This window comes from Mercurialis annua, linkage group LG1-X (assembly GCF_937616625.2).
Source record: "Mercurialis annua linkage group LG1-X, ddMerAnnu1.2, whole genome shotgun sequence".
Taxonomy (NCBI): domain Eukaryota; kingdom Viridiplantae; phylum Streptophyta; class Magnoliopsida; order Malpighiales; family Euphorbiaceae; genus Mercurialis; species Mercurialis annua.
The window spans coordinates 21778638-21791440 of NC_065570.1; the positions used below are offsets into that span (position 1 = coordinate 21778638).

At 34.0% G+C, this 12803-nt stretch overlaps 1 protein-coding gene across 1 annotated transcript; it reads left to right on the plus strand.

Annotated features, from left to right (window-relative positions):
• Window positions 1-4242: 4242 nt before the first annotated feature.
• Window positions 4243-8152, plus strand: LOC130014997 (uncharacterized). The gene is made up of 3 exons (XM_056104265.1): window positions 4243-4366; window positions 4458-4638; window positions 8118-8152. Exons 1-3 carry the CDS (start codon window positions 4265-4267, stop codon window positions 8150-8152), a joined length of 318 nt encoding a protein of 105 aa, XP_055960240.1. The 5' UTR covers window positions 4243-4264.
• Window positions 8153-12803: the final 4651 nt, after the last annotated feature.

Below are 12803 nucleotides of genomic sequence, written 5' to 3' on the forward strand. Positions count from 1 at the left end.
TAATTTTTAAAAGCATGATGACCATGGCAACATCATCTAAAGTTGCACTTGGAAATGGTCATTTAGTAACTTGTATAGCATTGCTTCATAGTGGTATTTATGAATTTGCAGAAGATGGAATGTTTGGGGGATGTGTATCTTAATGAAACTATGGATGGAGAATTAATAAATGTAAAGGACCGAAATTGTTATTTAATTAAAACTGGCCAGCCGAGAAGAGGAAAGGGAAGAAAAGCAGAAATTGAAGATGACTGTGACGAAGATAAGGATAATGTAAGTAGAGAACTGGAAACCGAGAATGGTCAAGATGAGGTGGTGAGGGATGATGTCGGTATCGATCAACCAAGAGAGGAGGAAGTGAGGCGACCAAGAAAGCCGAAGCGTTTTGAAGAGGAAGTACTTTCTTTGTTAAATGAAACAAAGTCGAGGTTGACTAATATTGAAACATCTATCGAAGAGATTAAAAGAGAACAACGAAGGTCACATCGCCGATGGAAGGCTTGTTTCGGCACCTTGGGAGCACATGATCCTTCACCTCCACATACACCGGAGAGTTAAGGTTAGTAACAACCAAAATATTTTGATGATTTTATATCTGTCTGCTGTCATTCATTTGGTTTCAGGGCATTACTTTTCTTCCTGAAATATGCTCTGTTTTCCAAATTGCAGATAAGGTGGGTGGTTGCTGTATAATTGCATAGCTGTTTCTAAATGTCTAATTCTGGATATGCTGTTTTGGAGACTTGGAGGTGCAGTTTTGAAGACGTGGAGCTGATGTATAATTGCATAGCTGTTGATTACGGATTTGGTATTTTGAATTTGGAGGTTTATGTATTTGAACATAAGTAGGTTTAATTGTGATAAACTCATGTGTTATTAGTAGGTCTGAAATGTTATTATCAAGTCTGAATATTAACAGGTCTGAATGCTATGATCAAGTTTGAATATTAACACTTGTTAATTCTAGATCATTGTACACTAATATTTTTTTTGACAAAATTTAAAATTTAAGTTTGTTAAATTGTTATAAATTAGGATAGTTAGATGACTTTTATTGATTAAGTTTTCTTATAAAGCCAAAGAATTAAAAGTGATAAATTTAAATATTTATGAATTACAAATATGTAATTAATTTGTTACATCGGTCTTTTAGCTTTTATTTTTCTGTTCTACCAATTTTTAATATTTAAATATCTAAATCCGTAAAAAAAGGATATGATCTAGAAAATTTGAATAAATGTTAATATTTTACAAATTTAAATATTTAAATATTAAAAATATGTAATTAATTTCTTACATCGGTCTTTAAACTTTTATTTTTCGGTTGAGTCAATTTTTTAATATTTAAACATTTAAATTTGTTAATATATTAGGATATGATCTATATATTTTTGCTAATTTGTTTCATAAAATTTTAAATTACGTATATTATTAAATGTATAAACTTTATAGAATGCAACGACATAATAACATGTCTGTGTGTGCTACTCATAACTTGTGATTATTAAAGTGTGTACAACCTGAACCAATCTGTTTTCAAAATTGCAAAAGTGCCTGGTTGCAGTATATGTACATGAATTTGAGATTTATGTACTTGAAAACGAGTAAGTTTAATTGTGATGAAATCATGTCTTATTTTACGAGTAGGTTGAATTTGTAGGTTTATTTTTACATCTCACGTAAGTTGAGGCACATGCAACGTAAATTGAGGCACATGTAACGTATATTTTAAGTTCTCTTAATTTTTATCGAAAGTTATAAAATTAACTTCATGTAAATTTTGCCACATTGCTTTGTTAATGTAAAAATGGAATTGAAACAGATGATTCTTTCGTGTTGAGTTCTCAAGTATACAAGAGGTTTTTTATGTCAGCGATATGAAAAATGGATGTCCTTAGAAAAATAAATAAAATATTGTTTTATTTTTTTAGCGGTCATTAAAAAAATAAATTAAATATTATTTTATTTTTTTAGCGGTCATTAAAAAAAATTGAATGTTGCTAATTAATGTTGTTTTTGCTAACCCTAACCCTAATCCCTAAAACCTAAACTCTAATTAAACCCTAAACCCTAATTAAGCCCTAAACCCTAAACCCTAAAATACAATTTTAATAATGGTTATGCGAGTAAAATCATATTCAACCAAATAAATTTAGCTATTAAAAATTCAAATTATACTAATTAAAAACATTAAAATAAATTATAAGAATAGGCAAAAGTGGAAAAATTTCTTATTGTTGCAATTTATTTACAAAAGGCATACATTACCTCCAAAAAAATTAAGACAAAATATTGTTTTGAAATATTTATGGGAGAGCGATAAAAATGGCGTGGTCAACTATTACGTTGAATAACACATAAATTTTTGATATCTAACCATAAATAAGCGTAAAATCAACCATTTATCAACATTAAACTCTTTGTTTTGCTTTTAATATGGGAAACAAAGACTTTTTATTTTGCATTTTGCTTCTAGATATCTAAAGGAAAGTGGTGATATTTGGATTAAGTTGAAAAAAAATAGATTATAACTCGAGGACATTGTTTAAACTCGTCGAATATTTGCCATTTTATCGAGTTATTACGAGTTCAGTAGAGCATATATTCGATGAAACATATAAAACTCGTCGACTTTCTCGACTACCTCGAGTAACAAACAATATTTCTGCAACAAGATTTTCAGAATATATCTTAAACTGATTAGATTTGCCAAGATTTTGGCAAATCAAATCAGGAAAATTGAAAAACGAATTTATTAGGAGGGAAACAATATTAAAATAGGAGGGAAACGAAAAAAAAGAGAGGGAAACGAAAATAATTTGGTCCTTATTTAATTTTTTAATTAATGAAAGTTCCCTCTAAAAGAAAACTTCTTTGGCATTAACCATAATTGCAGGAATCACGTTGTTGAATGACAAAATAAAGTGGTTTCTTTGTTCTTATCAAAATATCGATCATAAAAAGAATTACAAACAATTCTCACCATACTTGTTCTTCAATTCAATTTATTTCAGCAATTTTCTGAACAATGTCACTTAGTACTAGAAAAAGAGTTATATCGTTTAACGAATTACAAAGATCAGTTAGACTGAAAGCTCATTTGAGGAAGGGGAATGACAAACCATCGATGAAAAAGATATCACAACAATCTCAGACTACCGAAACTGAGTCGGAACCTATTCCTCCTTTGGTGAATACTACATCTCCGTCTCCTCCAATTCAAAACCCAAATAGTATTGAACATCACAACCACCGTGATGATTCAACTGCAGTACCAGTGGCTGCTGAAGTTAATAGGGATGGTGAAACTGAAACCATGTCCGGTGAACCAACAAACGTTGATGAAGGTTAGGCTGAATTTATTTTGTGTTTCATTTATTTTGCTTTGAGAATTGATATAATTAGCAAATGAAATTGTGTTTCAATGCTTTTTCTGGAATGGAAATATTGTTTTCAAGTTATCTTTTACCATATATTTTTTGCAATTCGTTTTTTTATCTCTATTTTGTGTTTCATAAAGTTGACATACGGTTGACATAAGGTTCATATTAGGTTACAAAAACTTATAAAAAACTGCATCTAAATAAAATTTAAAAATAGTATAAGACATACATATCAATTTGAATAGAGAAGAAAACTAACATGAGATAAACTGTAGTATTTCTTAGGTCTTCTTCCCAAAAAGAAATGTGTTTTAATTTAAAAATAGTTTAAGAATAGTATAAGACATACATATCAATTTGTTTCTCTATTTTGTGATTATTTTGTGTTTCATGCGGTTGACATAAGATTCATATTTGGGCACAAAAACGTTTCTAAAACTGCATTTAAATTTAAAAATAGTATAAGACATACATATGAAATTTTAAAATAGTATGATAATTACATATAAAGTTTAATAGAGCAGCAAACTAGTATGAGGTAAAGTTTTGTATTTCTTACGTATTTCTCTATTCTGTGTTTGTTTTTTGTTTTCTGAGGTTGACATATGGTTGACATGTAGTTTATATTCAGTCACTACAACTTTTAAAAACTGCATATAAATAATTTTTTTTAAAAGGTACATATCAATTTGGAAACAAAAAGCAAACTAACATGAGGTAAACTGTTGTACTTCTTAGGTCCTCTTCCAAAAAAGAATGGTAGAGGGAAAGCTAGAGGATTTGAAGTTAAAAAAATGACTAAAGATGGTTCAAAAATTGGTGGAATTTTGATTGCAAAAACAAATAGATTACCAATTGGTCCTTCAGAAAAGATATTCAAAATGAAAATTGGTATTGTCACTCGATTAATGGCACCGCTAGGTAAACTTTATTGGTCTCAAATAAGCGCTGAACAAAAGGAAGCTTTACTTACAACTATTCAGGTAAAATTAATAACTATTTTATAGCATACTTGTTGTTTCAATTAATTATATTCTTATAATATGTGACTATTCATATGTTTTTTATTGATAGGGTGAATTTGAGATTGATTTAAGTGATCCACATGCAAGAGAAGTAGTATATGGAATGATGGCTAGACGATTTAGAAACTTCAAGTATCAGTGTCACTTACACTATAAGACGTTCCCTACTCGTGAGGAAGCTGAAAAACATCCACCCAAGGATGTAAAAATTAACGATTGGAAGAACCTATGTGAACATTTTGATGAACATGCACACTTTAAGATGACGTTTCAATTTTATATACAATTGTCTATTATCGTTTGCTAAAAATGAGTACTTTATTATCTAATTAGTTGCTAGTATGTTTCCAATTATATCTAAATTAGCTTCACATATTGTGTTCTGAACGAAAATACGAGGTTTCAATATATATATTTTCATAAAATAATTTTAATATATATAATACATGAAAGTAAAAGTACAACTCACAGTGACCGCAATCCAAGAAATGATATGATCGATCTGATGGTATGCCCTCGCTAGTCCGCTTCTACTGACTCCACTATTCGCTGACACGTCTGATAAATTGTTTATGATTAGACGTGCACTTCATACTTTAATTCGTATAATATTTTCATAATTTAAATATTGGTTTCATTCTTGGTATTACTCTCGTATTCAGAAACTCTTAGTCGTATCCACGACTTACTAAATACCACTCCTTGTATCCGAGAGTTATATAATTCTCTTAATACTTTACATTATCGTTACTTGCGTAAAACGTCGAGCTAAGTCTATTTTAGTCCCTCGGACAAAAAGTCCGTCTTAGTCCCTCATGGAATACGCGTCTGCACAAGGTGGTGTGCGTTCGCACACTGTGGGTGTGCGTTCGCACACCTTCACTGGTGTGCGTTCGCACACCACTGGTGTGCGTTCGCACACCTTCACTGGTGTGCGTTCGCACACCACTGGTGTGCGTTCGCACACCACTGGTGTGCGTTCGCACACCATCACAGGTGTGCGTTCGCACACCACGGGTGTGCGATCGCACACCACGTGCGATCTGCACGCAGTCCCCGGAAACATCGGTTCCGGGCTTCCCGTCGTGCTATCACTTGCCATACACAGCAAACACTTCGTTTCCGATAAAACCCGTAACTTTGTTTCTCCAAAAACGTTAAAAATCGAGTTTAAATCAACCATTTCAATTCCTAAACTAAAACAGCCCACAAAACTCGATTATTGCACCAATTTCGAGATATTTACCTTGATTTGATTCCCAAGGATGATAGAGTTTTCAATTCTGAAGAAATCGCCGCTTGAATCACTCAATTCGGACGTCGGACGGCGAAACGGTGGCGAAACGACGGAAATCGGCGATAGCTTCTGTCTTCTCTCGATCCTTCTCTGATCTTCATTTCATATTTCCTTAATTATATATGATTTGGCTAAAAGCTCATTTGGGTCCTTATTCTTTTGTTTCTTATCATTTATCCTTTAAACTTTTCAATCATACGATTTAGCCCATAACTAAATCGTTAATCTCTTTTATTACGAATTATACGTATTATTTATATCTGATTATTTATACAAAACTCGATATTAATACTTTCTCGTCAAACTTATAAATTTACATTTTTGAGACGTAGTGGCTAAATTACCACTTTAGTCCCTGAACCTCATTTTGGGCTTTCCTTGACATTTTTCCTTTTAATTCCAATTCTAACTTTAGAATTGAAATATAACTTTAATTTCCGCATAACTAATTTCCCAAAACCGACCTACTTGAAACTTATTTACTTTATCTTTTCAGGAATTCTTCTAATATTGCCACTCTGGCGAATCAAAATTGGACACGTGGTCCAATTAGCTAATTAATTATTTTGGGGTATTACATTCTTCCCCCCTTATAAAAATTCGTCCTCGAATTTTCATAAAACTTGTTGGGATCTTAAAATCGTCCTTATACTTTCCTTGACGTCCATTACTACGTGTCAGACGTAGTTTCTTCTTTTACTTTAAATCTTAGCTCTCACTAATAGTTATGACTTCGTACTTGTTGTTAATCGATTATCTATCTTGTTCATAGTAGCTTCTTGCTGTTGCATAGTTGAGAATCTTCTCATTGCTACTTTCGTTTTATTTGTTGTCTTCCCCGAAATAGAATAACCTTGGACGTATCCTTGATGTCGTAGTCCTTGCGTCATTGCTATCTGATTGTTATTAATCATTGTCTAAGATTTTCTCATTCCATCATTTCATTCCCAGTAGCCATAGGAATGCTACTCGTCTTCTTTATACATGAATAGTAACGACGTGTTAACTCCATCTTTAATAACATACTTACTTTATTCATACTCCTATGAGTATTTTCCTTTCGTAATCACAATCTACGACTTTTAATCTTTACTACATCTAACGATATCATCCTTCTTCCTTATTGATTATCGTCGTTTCTTACTTCTTTCTACCGTTATCTGACACTTCGCCCTTTATCAATCAATTTTCTTCAATTTACTTTACATCTAACACATTTACCGTCTTTTAACATAGTTAAGCCTATTACATCCTTTACTATCTTTGATTTCTCCTTCCTTTGCTTTTCTGATCTATCGTGAATTTCATGTCACTTGTTGACTATAATCTTTTATCCCTTTTTCTATTACCTTAATCGTCCTACTTCACGTTACTTTTAATCGTGTAACTTGTACAGTTGTTCCCTTTGACCGATATTATTCGTATTTTTATCTCACTTGATTTTCTGTAATTAGTCCTTGAAGATCCTCTCGAGTGATTAATTGACTGATCAGTCAAGGATGTCTTTCTTATTTTTAACTTTTAACTAACTTTATCATTATCGGATCCATTAGATTCTTAATAATTAAACTTCTTTATACTAATACCACCTCTCGTTTGTATGTCATCGTGGTTCCTTAGATACAATTCACTCCCGTTTGTCCAATAACGATAAAGTATCACTTTATTTTTTACTTACTATATAATCAACTTCCTTTCTCGTCTTAAACTTCTTCTCTAAGTGTTCCATAACACTTATATCATGATTCTAATTGTCTTTAAATATCTTGATCTCTTTACACTAGTATCGACTTTATCTTCGTTATGTCTTTTCTTCGTTTACAACAGTTCTATTGCTGCTATTCTATTCTGACAATCCTTATGACGAATTTCTAGAATTTTTACTTCTCTAATCACCTTACTGAATTTTGAGGGTATTTGAATTTTACCCATACACTTTTCTTCATATCATCCACCATTCTTACATTTATTGATACGTACGCTTATACGTGTGCTTTTCTTTTTTCTGTTAACACAACTTATAACTCTTAATGCTGATATTAGTAGCTTTACTCAATATCAGTCATATAGCATCATAATCTCTTTCGATCTATCAAGTTTTAAGCTTCCATGTCTTACAAGATCATCTCCTTTGTTATTTCATCCTTTATTCTGTTATAAGGATAAATACTATATCCTTAAAATATTCCTTAATGTTCAATATTCATATTACCATCTTCTCGTCCTTCATACTTTTAATTTTTTTTCCCTCCAATTATAACTTTCGATTGTTACTTCGTTTATCTTAATCATAAGAGTAATCATACATCATCCTTATGTATATGTTACGTTTCTTTCGTCTTGCACGACTCCCTGTCGTTCCATCCTTTACTCTTGTATAAAGATAAATTCTGTATCCTTAAACATTGTCAGTGCCTCGCAGCTTATCTGCGTATGCTTCCCGATGATCACTCCTTTAGCTTCCTTAGGCTAATTGCAATAATTGTTAACATGGATTTATTCTTTTATTGGAGTTTCTTTCACAATTTTATTCTTATTTAATAAGAATCTTTTATTCTTTGTCGCAGGGCTTTATATCCGAGTTTACTTACTGAACAACACGATTTTAAAACTTCTTTTGGCTGCGCAGCTCTTTCTAAACCACTTTTCATAAATCATTTAAAATCGTTAGTACAATTGTCGCTCAGAGTGATGATACCTCTCATCACCAAGGAGTTGCTCAAAATCGTAGTTTCTTTTTCCATTACAAAGATATGATGCATGATCTAAAATTTTGAGAATCATTATTTTATGCATTTCTATCGTGATTATGCAATGTTACATGCGATGCCTGAGCACAATTGTACCTTGAAAAATCATAAAAACTTTCAAAATCTTCATAAAATCGTAAATCTTACTCTAGATTATACGCTCTGCGACTATTAATGGCTTTCTTTATAATTATTGATTATATTTGAGATTTTTTTGTACTGCTGTCAAATTTTCTGTCACTTACAGACTGTTCGTCTGTCACATCACTTCTCTCTCCATATCTCCGATAACTCAATTAAATTCATAATTCTCTATTACTGTAATCACCATATCCACTTCTGCAATACTCTAAACTACGTCATATACAGACGCAGATACCGATGTTTCACATCGACTTCCTGTAAGTAATCCCTTTCTTTCTTCAAATTTTAAAACGTAATATAGGAATTACGTTTACTACAATTGTATTATATAGTATATATATTATTGTTTTTGTGAGTTATGTTTATATATTCTTTTATTAGGCGCGTGCTTAATTACAATACTTCTTATAGGTTCTCGCTTTCCGAAGATCTATCCTATAGGCATATCCTATTACTGTCATTCTATTATGCAATGCAGCAATTATATAAACACAATAATGCAATCACATAAGCACAATACTCAAAGCATATAAACCACTAATACCTGGAGGTGCCTGACGCGGAATGTTAGGTTCCCTAATAACTATGCCTGTATGCCGGCCCCTAACTGTTCTACCAGAGTTTCTTCCACCTCTTTGCACGAAATAGGGGTTGGTTGTAGTTCTGGAGGACGTACTGACGTAATCTGGGTGGTACTCACGTCTAAAGTAATAAGGTCGTATCGGATCACCTGACCATTCATGCTCTGTTTCAATCCTACGGGCCATTGTAGTAAGCGTGCTGAAATGTTCGTCCACATGCTCATACAGCTCATCAAACTGAGGTCCTAAACCCCTGACATATCTACGATTAATGGTCCTATTGTCTTCATTCAGATTAGGAACTCCCTCTGCCATCCGCAGAAAATCAGTAGAGTACGCTCCTACAGTTAACATCCCTCTAGAAAAAGAACGCATCTGCCTCCTAACCTGATTTAAGGCTATCTGCGCCTGACCGTTAGCTATGTCCGCATCTTCCCTCAAATTGCGGTATCTCCGCACACTTGACCAGAAATAGTCACCTCTGTATTCCTCGACATCTAATTCATCTAACTCTTCTTCTTCTTCAAACTCTTCTTCCTGAGGATTTTCCTCTTCTGCTTCTTCTTCTAATTCTTCTTCTGGATCCTCCTCAGGGTCTTCCTCAGGATCTTCTTCAAGATCCTCTTCCGGATCTTCCTCCGGTTCTTCTTCCTCTTCTTCGCTGTATTCAATCTCCGGCGAATGTTCTCTAACTCTGTTTCTGGAAGAACTACCTATCTCTGACACAGACATAAAACCATTTTGATATATTTCTGGTGATGTTCCATTATCTGCGTGGAATCCATTCTGATGGACCCCAGATGGTTCGCCTACTTCATTATGAAACTCGTTTTGAAATATAGGAGGCGCTTCCTCCCGTTCTTCCTCAGCATGCGACTGAGCTCCGTTTTGCCCAGACATGCTGAAAAAAAAAACAATTTCAAACATAAGCGACCATCTGAGTTCCTTTCCACACGCAATTCCAGTATCAATTTATACAATACTGTAAACATTTTAGCATTTAATCCAACTGCATGTAATTCGCAAGCAAATAATCACTTAACAATCTCAGAGCGAGTAGCAAATACTTAACCCTCTCAATTGTTCATAATTTGCAAACATTTAACCACCTTCTAAATCTTAACATATGAAACAATTACTTAGTCGTCTTAGTCGTCCGTATGAACAGATACTATTCACTTACTAACTTAATAGTCCTGGTTCGCGCGCGTAATGCCAAGTACTACTAATGCACACATAACACAATTACAGATAACCACGGTCTGACTCTTGCTGCAGTAGTTCCTAGGTATACTCACTGACAAATACTCCCAGTCAAACAGACAATCAGACAAATCTAGCAGTGGTAACTGGACCAACTGCTCTCAAACAAACATTGAAACAAACTTGCAGTGGTAACTGGACCAAACTGCTCTGATACCAACATTGTCACAACCAAAAATATTGAGCCGCAACCGGCGCTAGGGAACGGGAGTGGTAGCTCCGGAACCCGTAGCAAGCCTAAAATCACAATTAATTTTTCGCAAATAATAAATAAATAATAACAAACAACGGAAGCAAATACTCATATATAACATATAACCAAGTATATACACTAACTGTTAAAAACCTCGCAGGCTCTAGTTACCGTACCCTGTACAAACTGGCCTCGCGGTACTATATACATCAGTTAGTGTTTCAAACATCTCACCGGCATCTAGGGCCGTGGATCATACACTAAACACGTAGCCTATCAAAATGCATATAAAACAATAACAGCAGTTAATATATATAATCAAAATGAACTGCTGTCTAGGCTACTATACTATCGACACAGGACCACTACTGCAGCATTCACAGAAGTCATAAACTAACATATACAGATGACTTCTGTACTCCAAAATTGGCCTCTAGCTAGGTCCACAAGCTAAGCACCTGAAAGACATCAAAGGTGAGGGGTCAGTATTTGGGGAAATACTGAGTGAGTTGACATTTACTACCAGTATTAATATAAAAACATAGCATCGCATCTTAAGAAAACAATAATATAAAACATATAAACATGTATTTGATCCGTACGAAACTAATATCCTAGCATGCGACACATCTCTCGAATAATCATATATCATTCAATCCAATCGTAAATATCAATTGCGAGTCCAACTCGCTGGTGGCCCAGCCACTAGATACGGGGACTTCCAGGCTACACCGTAGCCGAGTTCACTCTCGTATCGAAATCATATACCCAATCGTAAATTTCATATTCATCAACAGCTCCCAGCTGTGTCAAGTCATTTCTCAATGCAAACATACTAGACTGACTCGATACTGGTGATCACACAGCCTATTGACACCCAATAGGTAGCTAGTTTCTTCGGATCGCATACTAGTTCTCGCGTATAGAAATTAAATAAACATATAACATCCAATCAATTGTATATAATGCGATGCATGAAAACAATATATATATATTTTCATAAAATAATTTTAATATATATAATACATGAAAGTAAAAGTACAACTCATAGTGACCGCAATCCAAGAAATGATATGATCGATCTGATGGTATGCCCTCGCTAGTCCGCTTCTACTGACTCCACTATTCGCTGACACGTCTGATAAATTGTTTATGATTAGACGTGCACTTCATACTTTAATTCGTATAATATTTTCATAATTTAAATATTGGTTTCATTCTTGGTATTACTCTCGTATTCAGAAACTCTTAGTCGTATCCACGACTTACTAAATACCACTCCTTGTATCCGAGAGTTATATAATTCTCTTAATACTTTACATTATCGTTACTTGCGTAAAACGTCGAGCTAAGTCTATTTTAGTCCCTCGGACAAAAAGTCCGTCTTAGTCCCTCATGCAATACGCGTCTGCACAAGGTGGTGTGCGTTCGCACACTGTGGGTGTGTGTTCGCACACCTTCACTGGTGTGCGTTCGCACACCATCACAGGTGTGCGTTCGCACACCACGGGTGTGCGATCGCACACCACGTGCGATCTGCACGCAGTCCCCGGAAACATCGGTTCCGGGCTTCCCGTCGTGCTATCACTTGCCATACACAGCAAACACTTCGTTTCCGATAAAATCCGTAACTTTGTTTCTCCAAAAACGTTAAAAATCGAGTTTAAATCAATCATTTCAATTCCTAAACTAAAACAGCCCACAAAACTCGATTATTGCACCAATTTCGAGATATTTACCTTGATTTGATTCCCAAGGATGATAGAGTCTTCAATTCTGAAGAAATCGCCGCTTGAATCACTCAATTCGGACGTCGGACGGCGAAACGGTGGCGAAACGACGGAAATCGGCGATAGCTTCTGTCTTCTCTCGATCCTTCTCTGATCTTCATTTCATATTTCCTTAATTATATATGATTTGGCTAAAAGCTCATTTGGGTCCTTATTCTTTTGTTTCTTATCATTTATCCTTTAAACTTTTCAATCATACGATTTAGCCCATAACTAAATCGTTAATCTCTTTTATTACGAATTATACGTATTATTTATATCTGATAATTAATACAAAACTCGATATTAATACTTTCTCGTCAAACTTATAAATTTCCATTTTTGAGACGTAGTGGCTAAATTACCACTTTAGTCCCTGAACCTCATTTTGGGCTTTC

Coding starts and splice junctions, on each gene's coding strand:
- LOC130014997 (XM_056104265.1), top strand. CDS start 4,265: ATGAAAATTGGTATTGTCACTCGATTAATGGCACCGCTAGGTAAACTT. Junction 4,367..4,457: donor CTTTACTTACAACTATTCAG/GTAAAATTAATA, acceptor TTTTATTGATAG/GGTGAATTTGAGATTGATTT. Junction 4,639..8,117: donor TAACGATTGGAAGAACCTAT/GTGAACATTTTG, acceptor AAACATTGTCAG/TGCCTCGCAGCTTATCTGCG.